We start from the raw sequence: 21,304 nt of genomic DNA, 5'->3' as shown, positions 1-21,304 counted from the left end.
CTCCAGTCCAAAAAGATTACAACATCGATCAAATTGCTTCATTGATGCCATGATGTTTCAATTAAATTATTCCACTAAATGGAGATTAGTAAAATCAAAATAATTAACACTTCCACAAAGAGTGAATCAGGAACATGTTCATAAACTTGAGAAATTTTTTTATTTATCAAATGTAATGACAACAATTTTTTATTCGACACTAAAACGCAAAAAAGATTTATAGGTTATGTTCTAGATTTCAATATAGAGGAACACTATAGATTTTTGAATCGAAACATAATCACGTGTATCTACTAAACTGGCTATAGGTAAGTCTGTGATTGCCATACCCTAGTTTATCGATCCTATTGACGCGCCAAAATTTGAATTTCAGTCATTATAATCGAAAATTAAGATAATAAATAGAAATTATAATACCTCAGAACCATTGAATAACATTTTTATTGTTAGATAAATAGTATTTATGAAAAAAAAATTTTCATTTTTTTAAATTAAACAAAATTTTTTTTTAAATAAATAAAAAAAATATAAAAAAAAAATCGGCCCTGCTCGGGATTAGCGGGGATAGTTTTCAAATAAATTGAAGTTTTTTATGAGAAAAAAAAAAGAAAATGGCGGACTTCGAAAAAATGACGATTGTACTTAAAAAAACCGATTATTTTATATAATTGATCATGTTAAATTTTTTTCGTATATTTTTTCGAAAAGTTCATTCAAAAACAAAAATTTTTTAAAAAAAAAAGGTACCCAAAAGTTAATTTCTAAAAAAGTTATGGCTATTTGAAAATAAAAAAGCCATTTTTTTGAAAAATTCATAACTTTTTTGAGGTTGGACAAAAAAATTTGAAAAAATTCTCAAAAATGTTTTCCAAAGGGTAGAAAAGGATGGAAAAGTTTCAGCAAAATCTAAAGTGGGTTCAAAAGTGGTCGATTTAGCGTGGAATGCCCCATATGCACAAATACATACGAAAATATATGCAAAAATATATTCGAAAATATATGCAAAAATATATACGAAAATATATGCAAGAATATATATTCGAAAATATATGCAAAAATATATAGAATTAAATGGAAAATAAATTTGTAAATTTATGGAGGAATCCATTGACAAATTTACGCAAAAATATTTTTAATATACGTGAAACTATGTGTCAAAAAATATTTTAGTAAAAGTATGGGTAATTGAAATCAGGATATTTTTGTACCTACTACCCTAAATAAAAAAGCAATTAATTCAGTTTCAAAACTTCAAGTTGATTAATATATTCAAAAAAGATAAGATGAACTTATAATAATAAGGATAAATGTTAATATCTATCAATATAAAGTAAAAAAAAAATATCAATGTGCTTAAAGTATGCCGTGCTTCATTGATTATAGTTCAAAATTATTGAGACGTCCCTGAAGCATCATTCTCTTTGTCTTTATCATGTTATTTCTGCAAAATAAGTTAAGTAAAATTTAGACCTATTGATATACAAAAATGCTCACGTACTACTCATAATAATCAATTATTGATTGTTAAATTACATTATGCTTCCAAGCTTCTCTTCTCATCCCAGCCAATTTGTTGTTTATTGCAGTTCCAAATTTTGCTTCATCGAAGGTATTTTTAAATTTGCGCCTCACAGTTTCTGAAAAATATTAATTATAATATATATTAACGTAAGTTTATAATTTAATAATAAGTCAACAAAAATAAACCGTAGTAATTTTTCAACAAACCTTTAATTGCATCTATTTTTTTAGAATCCAATGCAGTGTACTGAACATTTTCTTCGCTTTTAATTTTACTTTTACCTCCTTTATAATTACTTTTAAGTAAAGTATTTGAATCAAATACAGCCACCAATACTCCTAATGCCATTGATGTGTAAGTAGCTTTCTTTCTGACAGCATTCCACAGTTCCAAGGTAGTAAAAACTCCACTTCCCTTAGTTCCAAGTTCTTGCTAAAAAATACAAACAATATTGAGCATAACAGCATATATATAAATTTCCATCAAATATTTTTAAGTTAATTACTCGATCATCAGTTTCATCATTTTGATTGCCAACGTCATGAGAATTCGATTTTTTTATTTTATTATTGTTACATTGTGATCCAGTATCTTGACTCGAGTGACCTTGAAATCCTGACTGCTTTGATAAAATCTCTGACATAACTTAAATTAAAAAATTATAAATACATTGATGTGTACTTGTAATACAGAAATGAAAAAATAAAATTATGTATACTTTGTTTTAAATCTGATTTTGTCACAAAAGTTTGTAATAAGGCTCCAGGAACACCATCATTATCAAGTTCAACAGTTTCTATCGGTTCTTTTTCTTTTTTTTTTTTTTTCAGCATCAATAATTATCTCAGGTTCCTGAAGTTTTTTCTCAGCATCACTTATTATCTCAACTTCCTGAAATGATAAAATTTATTAGGATCAAATATTATTAAAAAAAAAAAAAAAAAAACTAGAACAATAACTGAGTGTTTATTTACTTCCTTGCCATCAATAATCTCTACAGAAGAGTTGTCAAAACAAATTTTTTTGGCCACAGATCCATTATTTGCTTGGCCATCCTATTAATTAAAAGAATAAATATTATGTTGCCTATTATTATTTAATGAAAGAGTTAAAACTTATAACCTTTAAATTTTAACCATTTACAATAGAATTCGATGAAATTTTTAATGTCAACTATTTTTTTACGACATCTCATTAATTAAAAACCTTATTTTATATTAATTATAAGCTATCAATTATACCTGATTTGCTGAACGCTTTTCATCAGTTCTAACGTTACCATTGTCATGAGAAATAATTTTTAATGGCAATTTGATTCCACTAAAAATATCTAGTTTCTTATTCAAAACTCGAATGGAATCTAAATAAGAAAAAAAAAAAAATAATTGTAAATTTATTGAAAAATGTCATGTATGTAAATGTTTTTTTCGTTTTCATATCAAATGAAAAAAAAAAAAAATTTAGACATTTTTACTATCAAATTTAATTGAAAAATAACAAAGGAAACTTCGTCATTTTTTTAAAAATAATAAATTAATTGGCATGAAATTAATTATTTTACCTGATACTGCTACAATTATACCATCAAAGCATGGCCATCTACCAAGTGGTTCATTTTTCGTCTCATACCACTCAATGACAAAAACTTTATCAAGATTCTCGGCATCATCTTTAAATTTGTCGTAATCAAAATATTTTATCCATGAAGTATCGATGCCAACGCTGTATTGGCCATCATCATCTCCTCCGACCCATTTTATCAATGCGTACATTGTTTTTGGCATTTTAATTATCTATTAAATAAATAGTATGTATATACCCTGGCGGTTTCGGCGACACGGTGAAAGCACGGTCGAATGACGGTTGTTTCACGGTCGTTTCACCGTATAAAGTTCGTTCTTACCGAGCGATCTGTCAGTCAGCATCGGAGTAGTCAGTAGTAGGTACAAAAATATCCTGATTTCAATTACCCATACTTTTACTAAAATATTTTTTGACACATAGTTTCACGTATATTAAAAATATTTTTGCGTAAATTTGTCAATGGATTCCTCCATAAATTTACAAATTTATTTTCCATTTAATTCTATGTATTTTTGCATATATTTTCGAATATATTTTTGCATATATTTTCGAATATATTTTTGCATATATTTTCGAATAAATTTTTGCATATATTTTCGTATATATTTGTGCATATATTTTGGCATATATTTCTGGGCAAATTTTCATATCGTTTTCATATAATTTTTTTATATACCACATATATTTTCGCATATATTTTTGCATATATTTTCATATATATTTATAAATATATTTAAAAATATATTTTCTTTCGGTGTGGGTCGTTCCACTTTAAAACGAGCAAAATAGAAATAATTACCTGTGCTATGCTGTTTGATAAATTTACGTGGTGTCCAGTGAGACTGTTCGGTCACAATGAATCTTCGGGATATTGTCGTTGTAGTTCTTTCTTCACTCTGCCTTCCCCACTCTCTCTCTCAGCGCGGGCGCTTCCCCCTCGGGGACTTACTTACTACTTATAGTTAGAGGCGCGAGTATTTCGGAACACAGCGCCCTGGGATCCGTCGATAAACTAACTGGCGCGGGCCAGGAACCTCGTATTGATAATATAGGGATCGTAACACTCCGTTACAACCCCGTTTTGCCCGCCCTTCCCCTATATTAAATGAAAATCATTCACTAATCGATCTTAATTATTATTAAGTAACAGTATTCCGAACAGTAAATATTTGTTCATATTTATCGTGATAATCAATATGTTCTAAAAAAAAAATTTTAATAGAATAATTGAAAACTTAATCTTCAAATTTTATAATTGTTTCTGATAATTTTAAACTTTAAAATTCATACTATGATAAGTGAGCAGATCCAATAATAATTTACAAGCCTGGGCCAGAGTTATACAACGTTGGGCCAAGTCTGACCCCATCATAATCTTCTCTCTAGGAAGGATAGAGCAATTAATAATAATGAAAGAGTCCTATGTATGACCCAAGTGTACGTGGCCATCAAACAGAGTTAGGACTTACTTTTCCTGTTTGAGAATACTTAAATCAAATGCTAAGTTATTGAGCTTGAGAATCTAAAGATAAAGTAAAATAATAAAGGAAAAAATTATAAACTAAAATCCATTGTTGATCAAAGGATTCAACACATTTTCGACTAAATCACCGACGAAAAATGTATTTTCTTGTTACTTTCCTCTTGAAGCTGAATGATATTTTATTTTCAATTGATTTTATAAACTAAGAATATTATTATTTGATTTCAGGCACAACTAGGAAAGGAGAATCAGCCTGAAGCTTACATCGTTATGTATTCTGTGATTGATAAGGTTTCTTTTCAACAAGCAGAAGAGTTATTATCAAAACTTCATGATCAAAATGTGATGAGATCCCGACCTGCTATTTTAGTCGGCAATAAGATTGACCTTGTGCGATCTAGAGTGATTAATTTTCAAGGTATGCTTCAATTTTGAGTTATACATGATCTAAAATCAATTTTTTGTCTTTGACTTGTGAATATAATTATCTATGATTATACTTGATTCAAATTTTCTAATGAACTGTTTTTTCATCAACTACTGTACTAATTCTTTTTTGAATTTAACAAAAAAATGTTATCCATAAAACTAAAACTAAAAACTAAAAATTAAATACCAGTCTTGAAATTATCATGAAAATATATTTTTATATATACATATATATTATGGTGTCCGTTATTTACTAATTTAGTTTTTGACTTTGCAGCACCCCTAAAATTTTTATTCCTTGACCTAAAAAAAAATATAAACCCATACAAGCCCTTAATATTGATATTGAACCATGCCACAAAGACGATACATTTCTCATTTAAATAACGTGGGGTTTTGGCACGTTACAATTAATTTTTTTGTTTCTATGCCAGTTCATATATGGTAATGGCAAAGAATTATTTTTGTAGAAAGTTAAACGCTCTACAAAAACTTTCTTTTAACTTTTTTCGATAAATTTACTTGCTCAATAGTATATTACACACTTAGGGAAGTAAAGTAAGAAATGTCTCAGATCACATGTAATTGTCGCCGAGGCGAAGCCGAGGTTGACAAACATCTGATCTGAAGCTTTCTTATTTACTTCCCGTAGAGTATACTATTTTTTTGCTCGACGAAGGCAGGAAGCGGCACTTTTGTTTAGCGCAGCAGGCCGAAAGTTGACGCTTTCTGCCCGTCGAGCAAAAAAAGTTATTTAAGCTCAAAGTTAAACTAAAAATAATTTGTTCGTTTTTTTTTCTATCTTGACCGAAAAATTGTCATTACTTATGAAAAAGTTAATTGTTTATTGAAAAAAATATCTCATTTCAACTGTATGATAAGTAAAATTAGTGTTAAATATTTCGATAACCTGAAAATTTAAAGTACAATCTGAGTTGCTCTTAAAATTGTGCAATTTATTTGAAAAAATGTGACAGGATTTATAAATTTTTAACAGATTAATGAACACAGTTTATTTTATTATACATTTCTTAGTGACATTTGGAAATTTCTTATATATTTACTTAGTTTTCATCAGATCTCGACGTTTGAAGGTTACAGGAAGCTTTCCTGACTACTCCCGCGAGGTTGTCACTATGTCAGTATGTATGTGTGTGTGTGTGTGTGTGTGTGTGTGTGTGTGTGTGTGTGTGTGTGTGTGTGTGTGTGTGTGTGTGTGTGTGTCAGAAAAGCTTCCTAGGACCTCAAAACGTCGAGATCTGATGAAAACTCGATTTTCGAAAAACGGGATGAAAACAATAACTTCCCGATTTTTGAAAATTTTCAATTTTCTTAGCGGAAAGTTAAAAAATAGTGTATTATTGAACTGCTATCAGACTTTTGAGCTCGGAGAGCTCAAAGAAACACATAGATTGACACAAAAATGATAGTTTTGAGCTCGAAGAGCTGAAAATCGTAATAAGTGCAATTTTTAGTGCTAAGGTATGGAATTAGCGGAAAGTTGCAGGGATGGCCTTTAGGGTCAACTGTTTTCCTAATTTTTAACTTCTCGCTAAGAAAATCTAAGATTTTCAAAAATCGGGAAGTTATTGGTTGTACCCCATTTTGCAAAAATCGAGTTTTCATCAGATCTTGACGTTTGAAGGTCACAGGAAGCTTCCCTGACTATCCCCGCGAGGGTGTCACTATGTCTGTATGCGCGCGTGTGTGTGTGTGGGTGTGTGTGTGTTTTTTTTTTCCTTAGGGGGGGGGGGAATCCTTTTTACGGATTCTAGGCATAGCTGTTTGGCCTGGATATGTGGCGACTCGACGCAGCGTCATACTAAAACTCGATACTGACGCCCCTACTTACTAAACCCTTAACCCCTTTCTCTTCTATCCTCTGATCCCCCATGGTACCGCCGTAAGGCATTTCTTCGCGGGGGGAGGAATTAGCTGCCGCTCTTCCTTCTGGTGGCTAAGATGTTATTTCTTCCTTCTAGATTCTGTCTTTCGCTCTTTTCCTCTCAATGGATCGCAGCTCTGTAAGCACTTTTGTAGCAAAAGTGCTTGTGGCGTTCCCGGCAGCTTCTGACGACAACATTGCTTCTACTATTGACTCTAGTTGGGTTCTCTCTTTCAAAATTTTCTCTAACTCATCACGCTGTTGGTTGAAACGTGGACACACAAAGAAAACATGCTCCGCATCTTCATTGACCCCTGGACAGGACGGGCACTCTGGGGTATCATCGTGCTTAAAGCGGTGAAGATACTTCCGGTAACATCCGTGTCCTGATAACATCTGAGTTAAATAATAGTTGATCTCACCGTGACTCCGGTTGAACCACACATCAATCCGAGGTATGAGACGGTACGTCCACCGACCTTTCTCTGCAGCATTCCACTCCTGTTGCAATCTTGCGATGCTGTGTTGCCGTTTTTCCCTTCTAAGTTCTTCAGGGCTCAGTGTGGTTGACTTTTTTTGTTGATATAGGTTCCGTCTTTCCTCAGCTAGGACTCTGAGAGGCAGAGTACCAGAAATAACACACACTGCTTTCTCTGATATTGTGCGGAAGGCGCTAGCTACTCTTAGGGCACTCAGTCGATATACTGGTCCAGCCTTTCTCCATGATTCTTGCGTCTTTAGTGCGTCGGCCCAAATGGATATTCCGTAAGTGAGCACCGATGTGACTACTGATGACAATAATAGCCTTCTGCTCTGCTTTGGGCCTCCGACGTTGGGCATCAGTCGTGCGAGACTAGCCCTCACTACTGACGCTTTGGCACTGACATGTTCCACTTGCTGCTTGAAGTTGAGTCGGGCATCAAGCATCACTCCCAAATATCGGATATAAGGTTGTGATGTGATTTCTTGTTCGCCGACTTTCAGCTTAATGGTTTCTACCACTTTTCTGCTGGTAATAAGCACTGCCTCAGTCTTGTGTTGCGCCAGTTGCAGGTTCACTGCGTCCATCCACCGGTTAACGCGCTCAAAAGTGAGATCGAACATATGGTTTATCTTGTCAAGGTGTTTGGCAACGATCATTACGACTACGTCATCTACATATGCTACGAGTTTGACGTTTCTTGGCAGAGTTAGTCTTAATAGACCGTCATACATAATATTCCACAGGAGCGGGCCTAAAACTGAACCTTGTGGTACACCTCCAGTAATATCATACTCCCTCGGACCGTTTTTCGTGTCATACTTCAGGACCCTGTTTTCAAAGTAGCTTGCTACGATCTTAAGAAGGTATTCTGGTACATTCTTCTCTTGGAGGGCCTGCATGATGCATATCCAATTGGCGGGAGTTGAAGGCGTTTCTGATGTCTAGAGCCGCCAACAGGCAATACTTTTTCGTTCCACCCTTCCATCTGGTTCTGCGATTGCTTTCTTGGCCGTATCAACAACCATTTTGATTGCGTCCAGGGTTGATCGTCCTTTCCGAAATCCATACTGATTGTCTGCCAGGAGTGGGTCGACTACTGCTTCAATTCTCTGGTGAATTATGCGTTCAAATATCTTACCCGCTGTATCTAGCATGCAAAGTGGGCGGTAAGATGACCGTTCATCCGGTGGCTTTTTCCCTTTAGGAAGCAGCACTAACCGTTGCTGTTTCCACTTTCGAGGGAAAATCCCTTCTTTGAGGCAGGTGATGTAAACATCCAGGAATAATGCCGGTGCTGCCTTTATAGCTGTTTTCAAGGCAATATTAGGGATTCCATCTAATCCTGGTGCTTTATTATTTCCTACGTGGTTGCAAGCCTCCATCAGTTCTTCTTCCGTTGCAGGTGGAATGTCCTCCAGTTCGCCTTGAGCTAACTGGTAATGAAGCTCGCGTTGCTGCGGAAACAGCGCGGTAACGATTCTCTGCAGAAGTTGTGGACATGTGGGTGCCGGCATTTGTTTGACTTTTAGGTGAGTCATGACCGCCTTGTACGGTCTACCCCACAGGTCTTTGTCCACCTCGTTGATGAGCTCTTTCCAGCATTGCCTCTTACTATCCTTGATGGCTTTGTTCAATGATCGACGGGCTTTTTTGTACTCTGCGACCAGCTCCGCAGAATTAGGTCGTCGATAGCCACGCTGGGATATTCTTCTTTTCTTTAGACACTCTTTCCGAAGAACGCTGATGTGGTCGTTCCACCAGTGTACTGCCGGGCGTTGGCTTATGCTGCGTTTCCGGACTATACTTGCGTCACAGGCCTGGACAACTCTTTTCATCAGGTCCTTGGTCATTTCTTCTGCGGATCCAGTAGTAATCGGTTCACTATTCAGGGCTATTACCAATGTGCTTGTGTCAAAAAACTTCACTTTCCATCCAATGCTATTGAGTGACTTGATTGGTCTCATTGCATTCCAGTCATGTGATATTTCCCAGAGAATTGCCTTGTGGTCGCTGGCTGTGTAGATATCCATCACCTTCCAGTCGTATTTCTCACTGAAGAGGCTGCTGCTGACGAAAGTGAGATCCACAATAGAGCTTGCTTCTCCTTTAGTATAGGTTGGCGTATCACCACTGTTGAGCTGGACTACATCTAGTGTAGTAAAAGCTTCTAGTAGTGCTTTTCCTCGCGCATTGGTCTGCTTGCTTCCCTTAGTCTACTGCCCAGGAGTTGAAGTCACCGGCAATCGCGACGGGATAATGCTACTTGGCGTCCTCGGTCAATTTGTCCAAGAATTCAGTGAATTCAACAATGGATAGGCTAGGTGGTGCATAACAGCTGTAGAAACGGATGCCGTTAACTGTTGCTGCTACAAAGCCGGCATTATCATTGTTAACTACCCTCTGGAAGGGATGCTTACCACAGGACTAGATGACAGCCTTGGCGGTGCTGTCAGATTCCCAAAGCTAGGTATTCAGGTGTCTGTATGGCTCTGCTATCATTACTAAGTCTAACTCTAGTTCTCTTGCTGTTTGCATAAGCAGATCATGTGCAGCTTCGCAATGGTTTAGGTTTAGCTGCAATATCTTCATGTCTGTTTGTTTGTTATCTTCTGGAGTTCCTCTTTAAATACTAGGCACCTGGATGCGCCGGCATGATGGGCCGCGTTCTCCGCAGTTTGGTCCGCGTATAATACACATTTCGCTGGGTTTTTGCATTCAGCAATCTTGTGTCCCTCTTGTCCGCACCTAATACACAGCTTAGACCGATCCAGATTGCTCTTACACTGGGATTCATGGTGTCCAAAGTGCCAGCACTTTGTATCTAGTCCCTAGTGGTATCTCGCAGGTTTTTCCGATTACCGTTCGCAAGGCGGCCTGAATATACTCCTTGGTTGTGGTATCGTCAAGATCTCGGATTTCGACGTCTTCCTGTGGTCCTTTGCAGATTACCTTCGCGTCTTCTTGGAGGATGCCCGCGATGGTCTTCTGTAAGGCTTGGCCTCGGTCAGTGCTCTTCCTCGAAAGCGTAATCAGCAAGCTCCCGGTCCTAGTTCTTCGGATCTTATCCACTGTAGTACGGACCTGTTCGTCAGGGACGTCCTGCTTTATTCGCTTCACAATCTCAGCATACTTTGCCGTCTCTGCTGGGCGGATGATCAGTGCGTCCGGCCTGATCCGTTTGCGCGGTTTTTTCCGCTTAGGCTCTGGCCTGGGCTCCTTCGGCGGTTGCTTCAGGAGCTTTTCTTTTGCTTGCTCTCTCTTGGACTTCCTTGACTGGACTTTTTGCCACTCATTCACCTCCTCTTTTCCGCCGTTCTGTGTTACCGCATTTTTCGGAGGACTTGGTTTAAGGTCCTTCTTCTTCTTAGTACGGCTGGTCATTGAGTCTGGGGAATTTCGCTCCTTCCTTTTCCCAGGCCTGATATCAGTTCTAGTTTCTTCTTCGTCTTCGACAACTGACTCGACGTCACCCTCGCCACCTGTGTCCATCTCTTCGACAAACGTGTCGGCTTTTGCAGGTGAAACCGCTGTCGCACTCGTCTTCATCACGACATTACCGTGTTGCTGTTGGATGTCCTGCCACTCTTTGTCCAGTTTCTTGAACCTTCTCAGGGCACTGCAGATGTTCGTCGACTTCGACTTGATCTCCTTGTGGACATTTTGCTTGGTTTGGAGAAAGTCCTGCAGTCCACTGACTAGCTTCTCCAGATGTACCAGAGCATCTGTCCTCTTCATCTTTGCACTAAGTAGCAGTGCGTCTTGCTGGGCATGAGGCCCGTTTTCACTCTTGTTTGTTTCCTGTGAATTACTCATACTTTTTGATTTACCAGCGCATCGTACGGAGTGGAGCGGGTTGCCATAACTAGGAACGGGTGTACCCTCGGAGATAGTACTCCTACCCCAGTTCCCTGAGGCCTAGCCGACACTTAGCCAGTCCCGGAATACACGGACAGACTAGACTCGCTTGGAGCGGTGAAGATTCCGATCTCTAACACTCACTGCGTACTTCCTGATCAAGACCCGAAGTGGCTGGCTCCTGATCCACTGCTGCAACTTACATCTCGGCAGAGCAAGCTCACATCAGCCGTGGCCTGCATCGTCGGAAACTACGATATAGGTTCCGGTCACTCCGAGTGGGTCACAGCAGAGAACGATCGTTTTGCTAGGTCAGTTAGTGTGATCAACCCATTACAGGGGAGTTTTGTCCACGGGAGCTTATTTTGTTTGGTTATTTTGCTTGGCTCCTACCTGGTGTACCTCATCAACTAAGAGATTAAGTGTCATCCAAGGACAGCAAGCATCCTCCCATCCGTTCGGGGAGACGCGTCCGGTAGCAGTTTCTCTTCAGCCCCGAATGTGTGTGTGTGTGTGTGTGTGTGTGTGTAAAAGTATGTGAACCACTTTTGAACGGCATATCCGATTTTATCACGGTTGGTGCTATTTGAAAGGGCTTGGCCAACAAACTTAAATTTTTAGTATAATTTGGACCGATTCGGATCAGTAGATTTTGAGAAATCTTAAAAAAAATAAGAAAAAAAATTTTTTCAAATAATGTTTATTTCGGATAACTTTTAAACGACTCCACCGATCGATTCTACAAACTAATCAGCTCTAGACAATAAGAAATCACGTCGATTGCCACCAAGCTGGTCAAAATCGGTTGATTTGTTCGAGAAATATCGTGAACGAAAGAAAACCGAAAAAAGTGTTTTTTCGGAATTACTCCGAAATTTTAGTTCAATCAGTTAAAATTCAAAAATTCTTCATGAGGTTGATAAAACTGCGTCGAGTGCCGCCAACCGCGTGAAAATCCGTTGATCTATTCAAAAGTTATTGCGGTTTGAAAATTTCAAAAATAGTGTTCTAAGAAACTTCTATCAGACTTTTGAGCTCAAATGCATAGAAATACTATCTCTTTGAGCTCAGCGAGCTCAAAGTATTACATAAATTATATTTTGAGCTTCAAAATCTCAAAAACCGCATAAGTACAATTTTAAGCGCCCAGGTATGGAATATGCGGAAAGTTGCAGGGATGGCCTTCAGGGTCAACCGTTTTCCTAATTTTTTTTTTTTTTTTTGAAAGATATCTTAAAAGTTTCTTCAATGAAAAAAATTATGATGACGGTTGACTCTAAAGGCCATCCCTGCAACTTTCCGCTCATTTTGTACTAACGCGCTCAAAGTTACACATTACGTTTTTGAGCTCTTCGAGCTCAAAACTCTAATAGCAGTTTAATCAAACACAATTTTTTGAATTTTAAAACGGCAATAACTTTTGAATGAATGAACCGATTTTCACGCGCTTGACAGCATTCTATGCAGTTTTTGAAACCACATAAAGAATTTTCAAGTTTAAATCGATCGAGCCAGGAATTTCGAAGTAATTCCGAAAAAACACTTTTTTCGGTTTTTTTTCGACAACGATAACTCACGAACGAATCAACCAATTTTGACCGGGCTTGCAGTGATAGACGTGGTTTTTTCATCTTAAGAGCTGATTAGATTTTGGAATTGATCGGTAAAGTCATTTAAAAGTAATTCCAAAAAAACCACATTTCAAAAATTTTTTTTTGTAGTTTTTTTAGATTTCTCAAAATTTACTGCTTCGAAGCAGTCCAAACGGTATTTCAAATCTAAGTTTAGTCAAGCTCTTTCGAATGGTGCCAACCGCGATGAAATCGGTCAAGCTGTTCAAAAGTTATGAGAGGTTTACATACGGCCACACACACACACACACACACACATACACACACACACACACACATACACACACACACACACACACACACACACGCACGCACACACACACACGCACGCACACACACACAGACATACGGACATCATCGCGAAAACATTCAGGGAAGCTTTCTAGGTTCTCAAAACGTCAAGATTTAATGAGAACTCGATTTTCGAAAAACAAGGTAAAACCAATAACTTCCCGATTTTTGAAAATTTTCAATTTTTTTAGAGGGAAGTTAAAAAAATTTTCCTTAACACACACACACACACACACACATACACACACACACACAAACACACACAAACACACCTACACATACACCCACACACACGCGGAGGGTAGCGTTGTTCGCGTCTGTAGGTTCTGCTTTAGCACCCTACACATGCTCTCTGGGTAGTGCCGAATGAACAACACAAACAACAATATGGAAATGTCACAGAACTTTCAAACATTGTCTACACAATACAGGGGTTGGATACCTCAGTGACGGCGAGGGAAAGCGTGCAAACGGGCTTGAACTCGTCGTTATCAAGCGACCGTTATGACAGCGGGGTGGACCCCATGTCTCTGCTGTCTGGAAATGCTACAGGGAGCACGAAAACAGCACAGATGGAAGAAGGTGGACAGCCAATGAAAGTTCCTCCAAAAAGTGGAGGACCTTTTGCTCCCGTCACTATTCAAACCTACCGAGGAAGGATTAACTCTGCACCGACCGCCACCGGTTAACAGTCGCTAATGGAGAGGCTTGGTAGCAAGATTGAAGAGTTAAAATTTAATCGAGTGCCTACATAAAGTGATTTCTTTAATTTTTTTTTGTATTTAATTAATTGTTGTCTTCACTTGGCGTGACATAGCGCCGAAGAATTTCGAGGCTGCGTGTTGTTGTATTTACGGATAATCCCACGAGGTATTTAGGTACCGCCATCTAATTTGTGTTTACTGTTGTTCGGTTGTTATGATTATTATTATTTTGATTTCTTGCGTTTGTACTCCCGGGATAATCGATGAGTTCGATCATCCATTGATCGAGCTTCGGGTTCGTGCGCAAGCTGACGTACCGACAACGAGTACACGGCGGTTGATAATTTGAATTTGAGCTTGGCCGCGCTGAACTTAGAGTGAATTTGAATGAGAGAGTATTTATTTATTATTAATTAAGTTTGGCGACTTAATAAGTTATTTTATTACGATAAAATAGTATTATTAAGTACATTCGGCGGTTTAATTGTGTAATTGTATTATTACAAATTAATAATTATGTAAATTCGGCGAATTGAATTTCGTTTTCTTGAAATTTAATTATTAGTTGAACTCGGCGATTAGATTATTTTTTTTTGTTGTTAATTTTATTAATTAAATTAATAAAATTGAGCGTGAAGGTTTAAATTTCGTTTTGTCATTGTTAATTAAAATTAATTAGACCAGGCGATTTGGAATTTTTTTTTCTGTGCTACAAAATTTAATTCTTTATTCCTAATTAAATTGGGCGATTTAATTATTTAATTAATTATTATAATTAATTATTATTAATCAGATTTGGCGATTGATGCTATTTATTTCATTCTTATAATTATTTAATTAAATCAAATTCGGCGCTTGATTATTTCTGGGTAGAAATTTAATTTGTTATTATTGCTTTAATTTCGGCGATTGATGAATTTTTTTTTAATCCGTTATTAATTAAATTCGGCAATGATAGTTGGTATTTAGTCAATTAATAGTTATTAATTGAATTGAGCGAAGATTATATTTCTTTTTTATTTAATTATTATTAACTGAATTGATTTCGGCGAATTTGAAATTTGGTATGGTTTGTTTGGAACTGCGAATTGACGACGGTGTCGACGATTACTATTAGGCGTTTAGTTCCTTGATATTGTTAACCTGAGCCGATTGTTTTAATTTATTGTTAATAAATTAATAATTTATATTTTTTTTAATTAATTGAGAATTAATACGAGCAACCCCGAATAATTTCCTTGTTCCTCCTATAAGTAAGTCGTACCCTTAAGGCCCGCCACCCGACAAATAGAGTTCCGGACTGGAGTAGCCGGAATCGACGTGATTGGAGCAAAGCTCCTGGCGCCCAACAACAGGTAAGGCAGGTAAGCCAAGTTATTTATTTCGGGTTTCGTCCTCGCTAACGCACGAGTTCGAAATACCCGTTATAATATAAAACCTAATAATCACGATTACCTATCCATAAATTCCAACAGGTTATGGCCCCCGATAACGTGAATAATTAAATCGTGAAAATAGTGAACTTAAATAATAATTTGTGATTGAAATCAAACTTGTAAAAGTACTTGTTAGACATTCTACTTTCTCAAGTATAAAACCCTAGTTATTCAATTAAGTGATAATTGTAGTGTGTGTATAAAAATATCTTAAATAGAAGATATATTAAGTGAATTATTTTATTGTGAGTGTATTGAGATAATTCGACACAATGACAAATTCGAACTTAAATTCGCAAAGAGGAATAACTCCATTTAATGGACAGAATTATAGTATTTGGAAAAAGAGAGTGCGCCTACTGTTGAAAGAGCACCATATACTCAGCATTATTGATGAGGAAATTCCTGTGATTCCAAATGATAAATGTAATAAGAAAAATGACGTTGCCCATAGTATTGTCGGTTCGCTTTTGGCGAACTCGCTGCTTCATTTTACGGATGTGACATATGCTAAAAATATTTTTGAAAAATTAGATTCTGTATATGATCAAAAAAGTCTTCCAAGACAAATGATGATGAATCAAAGACTTTCAGAATTAAAATTAGCGCCTGATATGCCACTCATAGAACACTTTTCAATTTTTGATACGTACGTACATGATCTGCTAGCATCTGGATCAATAATAGATGAAGCAGGTAAAGTACTTAGTTTATTAAAAACACTTCCATCGTCGTATGACGCAGTATCTATTGCAATCGAAACATTATGTGAAGATCAACTAGATTTAGACTTTGTAAAATCGCGTTTATTGAATCACGAAATTAAAGTGAAAGGACAAAATCGTGATACTAGTACAAAAATATTAGCTGCCGAAAATAGTGATAAATCAAGTGAAAAGAAGTTTCCCTTCCGAAGATCAAATTATAATGGAAAATCAAAATTTAAGAATGGTCACAAGCCATCCAAGAATTTTAAAAACTCTTTCAAAAGTAAAAATAAAACAAAATGCTATCAGTGTGGCCTATGCGGCCTATGAGTCCTATGCGGACATATGAGAATAGAATGCATTTACTTTAAGAAAAACCAAGAGTACAACGAACGAAAAACAGCTAAGACTGCTCAAATTGCTCAATCAGTGGAACCAAATTCGCAAGCTATCACTTTTATGGCTGGTGTAAATAAATCAATTGAAACAAATCAAAATAAAATTGTTTTCTTGCTAGATTCCAGAGCATCCGATCATATTATAAACAGAGAAGACATCGCCAGAACATTTGAGCCACTTGAAACACCAATTAAAATTTTGGTTGCCAAGAGCGAGCAGTACATTTCAGCAACCAAACGAGGTTCAATTAATGTGACAACCAACAAAGACGTTAAGGTGACAATTGGAGAGATTCTTTACAGTCCAGAAGTCCCATACAATCTACTGTCGGTTTCCAAACTCCAAAAGTCAGGCATGATCATCTTGTTCGACCAGCATGGAGTAAAGATAAGTAAAAATGGTACACTTATTATGCAAGGTAAGCCACTAAATAGTTTGACGCAAATAAATTTTACTATTGATAATTACGAAATAAATTCTGTCGTCAAAATACTCGACAATAAGAAAATAAATTATGACATTTGGCATAAGAGATTATATCATATAAGTAAGGATAAATTTGTAAAATTAAATACACATAATATGATAGACGATTTAGAAGAAATAAAAGAAATTAATCCGAGTGATAAGATATGTGAAGCTTGTATAAATGGCAAGCAAACTCGATTACCGTTGAGTAAGGCTAAAAATCGAGAGCATGTAAAGAGACCATTATTTATTGTACATTCTGACGTATGCGGTCCAATCACTCCGACGGCACTGAATGATAAAAATTATTTTGTCTTATTTTTGGATCATTACACTCATTATTGTATAGTTTATTTGTTGAAACATAAGTCAGAGGTGTTTTCAGTATTTAAAGATTTTGTAGCTAAAAGTGAATCTCATTTTAATCTTAAATTAGCTTATTTATACATTGATAACGGTATAGAATATTTGTCTAATGAAATGAAAAATTACTGTGAGACAAAGGGTATCACTTATCATTTAACCGTTCCGCGAACACCTCAATTAAATGGCACTGCTGAACGTATGATTAGAACAATAACAGAAAAGGCTCGGTCAATGATAGCTGAATCTTGTTTAGATAACATTTTTTGGGGTGATGCTGTTTTAACAGCAACGTATTAAATTAATATTATTCCGAGTAGAGCGTTAAAAATAATGAAAACACCTTATGAATTATGGCATAGTAAAAAGACTTCGCTTAAATATTTAAAAGTATTTGGTTCTACTGTATATGTGCATGATAAAATTTTCAAATCTAAATTCGATAATAAATCTTGGAAAGGTGTACTGGTTGGTTATGAACCAAATGGTTATAGAGTATGGAATGTAGAATCAGAAAAATATTTTACTGTAAGAGATGTTATTGTGGACGAGATAAATTTTAAGAGCATGTAATACAGTCTGTTGTCGGTAATTCAGTTTGGACTAGTGATAACAAATGCCAATTGAATATATCGGATTGTTTATTTTAAACACATAAAATACACGGAAGATTATCAGGCTGACTGTCAATACTCCCAACACTGTTCAAAAAAGTTAAACTATAGTTTATTTACTATAGTAAATCAAATTTTTTGTTGATAATTAGATTTCTATTCAAACCTAGTTGCATTTTAATAATTCTGTCTTATAAGTAATCTAAACTAAAGTAAAGATTAACCAAAAAATTAAATCAATCTCAAAGATTATATTGGTTGTGTTTATGAGTAATTTTTTTATAGTATAGTTTATTTACTTGAATATATGATGGGCCCGGAGATAAGGCAGTTTTATGCGCGAACTCTACCTATTTATTTGTCATTTTATTATTTTTTTTCAATGATTAAATTTAAAAATAAATGAATCAATTTACGAAGGACTATTATTAATGTCACGAACGGAGTGAGTGATGGGCGCAAGGAATATGAAATAGAAATCTCAAATATCCGAACGTTATCACTTTGTCCGTTCGGGAGCTAAATTAAAAATTGCGTTGGAGTGTGGAGCGGTACACAAGCTTCGAACGTTATCTCTAAGTGTTAACTTAGAGAGAGTAAGGATGATGGATCCTGCTAACTTCGGTCACGAGTAACCTATTCTATTGTTTAGTTGTTGCTTTATTTTGTAAAGGAGATCTTATTTTATTTTAAAAAGTAAAAAATGAAAGAATCGACTTGTTTATTTGTTTGAATTTATTGAGAAAAACAAGTGAACGTGTTACAAATTTGGGTTTATAAAATGGTTAATAAAGATAGAGATAAAAAAGGAACACAAATGTTAGAAAAATAATAATGTCTTAAAAGTAGATAATGTTTTGGGCTTACCCTGGAAGTCTGTAGAGAGGCTCAAATTTAATGGGCCCTTTCACCTTCTATGGGTAGTTTCACTATCGAAGTACCGTATCTCGTGTATCACGGAGAAATTAAATATTTACTAATAATAATATTATTTTAATCTTCGTGACTTTACGCGGAAAACTTAGCACCTCAATCGACGCTCAGGTATTTTCGTTACCGAATTACCGGATCTCGTGTATCACGGAGAAATTGAATAATTTCTCAAATAATGAATTAACCTTCGCGACTTTAAGCGCAAAAACCTAACACTACTCGGACGCTCTTTGGCGGGAAAACAATATACTTCGCGATTCTCGCGGAAAAAATCAATCAGCTCCACGGCGGAAAATAATAAAAATAAAGACAAACGGAATATAATTATGGCATATAAATGAAACTGAATTATGGCATATAATGAAACTGATTCATTTGAAGTTTCAGTGATGGAAAATAAATCTGGTAATGATAAACCAGATAGTTTCAATAAATCTGATATTGAGAAATCAGATAGGTTTTATAAATCTGGTAAGCGTGATAAACCAGATAGTTTAAATAAATCTTATATTAAAAAAATAAAAGATAGGTTTCATAAATCTGGTAATGATAAAACCAGATAGTGATGATAACTCAGATAGTGAGAAATCAGATGTACTCTATGATCCTAGTAATAAATTTCCAAGATTATAAAATGAAAAAATGATGTTTTTGAAACCAGTCGCTCGGAGGAGTGAAAGGATCAGAGGTCTTCCCTAAAATATTATCATATGATGAATCTGGTAGTCCAGAAGAATGTATGTTATCAGCTCAAATAATAATAAGTGCTGTACCGAAGTCATTTGATGAGGAAATTAAAAAATAGGCCGGATAGAGAGTTCAATGGGAACAAGCTATTGAAAGTGAACTTAATTCACTTGATACAAATAATACTTGGACATTAGTACCAAGACCTACTGATAAGAATATTGTAGACTGTAAATGGGTATTTACAATTAAGAATAATGAATTTGGTAATCCTTGTAAATATGAAGCTCGTTTAGTACGCTAGGAGGTTTTAGTCAGGAGATATATGGTAGAGCTATGACGAAACTTTTGCGCCAGTTGCTAGGAATATCTAGTTTTAGATTCATTGTTTGCTTTTGCCAACCAAAATAATCTGTTACTACACCATGTGGGATGTAAAACAGCATTTTAGAATGGCAAATTAAAAAGAGAAGAAATTTTTATGAAAAGTACCTGAGGGGAGCGTTCAATGTGAAAAGGTCAGGTGCTGTAAATTAAGCAAAGCACTTTTACGGTTTGAAGCAGGCAGCCTGGTGTTGGTTTGAGGTATTCGGACAAAAACTTTTGAAATCAATGAATTTTCAAAAATTCTCCAGTGCAGATCGGTGCATTTATATCTTAGATTTGGAGGGGATATTTTCAGAAATGTTTATGTCGTACTATATGCTGATGATTTTTTGTTATTGCCACTGTGAATAAAGATACAATGAATAGTTTAAAAAGAATATTTAATGCATAAATTTCAAAATGGTAGATCTTAAAAGAAATAATATTATTTCTAAGGTATAAGAGTTTCCAGGACAGAGTCAATCATAACATTAGATCCAAAGTGCGTATGTAAAATTAGTTCTAGAAAAATTTAAGATGCAAGATTGTGATTCAGAAAACAGTCCTCTTTGAAAAACAAAATAGATTATGAAGCTTTTTTAAATTTAGATAAAAATTGCAAACTAGAAAGCCATGTCGAAGTTATTATTGGTTGTTTATGTATTTAATGATTTTGTACTCTCGCCCAGATCTGAGTTTTCAGTCAATATTGTTAGTATTAGATATATGAACGAAAATAATAATATTAGGAATTATATGGCAATATTTAAAAAGAATCTTAAGATATTTAAAGGGCATAATCGATTTAAAATTAGTATATACTAGAAGTCATTATAAAAAATATGATAAGTGGATATGCTGGACTGCTGATTGGGCAGGTGGATATTAATGATAGAAAAAGTACGACGGATTATCTTTTAACTATACGAAAATTAGTACTATCTGTTGGGCTGACACGAAAGCGGCAGACTTCCGTGGCAGGTTCTTACCCAGAAGCTAAATATATGGCTTTTGTGTATAAGGCTGCACGAGAAGCTCTGTGGTTGCAATCACTAGCAGAGAGTATAAAAAATAATTATATCAGGTCCTATAATAATATATGAAGACAACAATGGATTGCACATAAGTATTGCAAATAATCCATCAAGTCACAAAAGATTGAAAACATATCGATACAAAAATATCACTATTCTCGTGATAAAAGAGTAGAAAAGGGACTAAATCAGAATTGGTATATGCCTACAGATCAGCAGATAGCCGATGTATTGGACTAAATCACTGGACAGGAGAAAAATTTACGGAGTTCAGAAAAATGGACTTAAAATAAGTTTTTAAGAATTTTTTAACTTCCCGCTAAGAAAAATTGAAAATTTTCAAAAATCGGGAAGTTATTGTTTTTCGAAAATCGAGTTTTCATCAGATCTCGACGTTTTGAGGTCCTAGGAAGCTTTCCTGACTATTTC

At 35.5% G+C, this 21,304-nt stretch overlaps 1 protein-coding gene and 1 long non-coding RNA gene across 2 annotated transcripts in view; one reads left to right on the top strand and one right to left on the bottom strand.

Annotated features, from left to right (window-relative positions):
- The window catches only part of LOC123268762 (GTP-binding protein RAD), a 332,020-nt gene that overhangs the window by 280,714 nt on the left and 30,002 nt on the right, over positions 1-21,304 (top strand). Inside the window, exon 6 of the mRNA XM_044734118.1 lies at positions 4,818-5,007. Coding sequence (XP_044590053.1) covers positions 4,818-5,007 — 190 coding nt within the window. The remainder of the gene's footprint in view (positions 1-4,817; positions 5,008-21,304) is intronic.
- LOC123268767 lies at positions 2,035-2,577 on the bottom strand. Its single transcript, XR_006510292.1, has 3 exons — positions 2,497-2,577; positions 2,241-2,413; positions 2,035-2,167 (listed from the first exon to the last, which is right to left on the bottom strand). It is a non-coding gene; the product is annotated as an uncharacterized LOC123268767 (long non-coding RNA).

The sequence above is a fragment of the Cotesia glomerata genome, linkage group LG7 (genome assembly GCF_020080835.1).
Source record: "Cotesia glomerata isolate CgM1 linkage group LG7, MPM_Cglom_v2.3, whole genome shotgun sequence".
Classification (NCBI taxonomy): Eukaryota; Metazoa; Arthropoda; class Insecta; order Hymenoptera; family Braconidae; genus Cotesia; species Cotesia glomerata.
The sequence above is the reverse complement of the archived record's forward strand: the minus strand, read 5'-3'. Positions and strand labels throughout refer to the sequence as shown.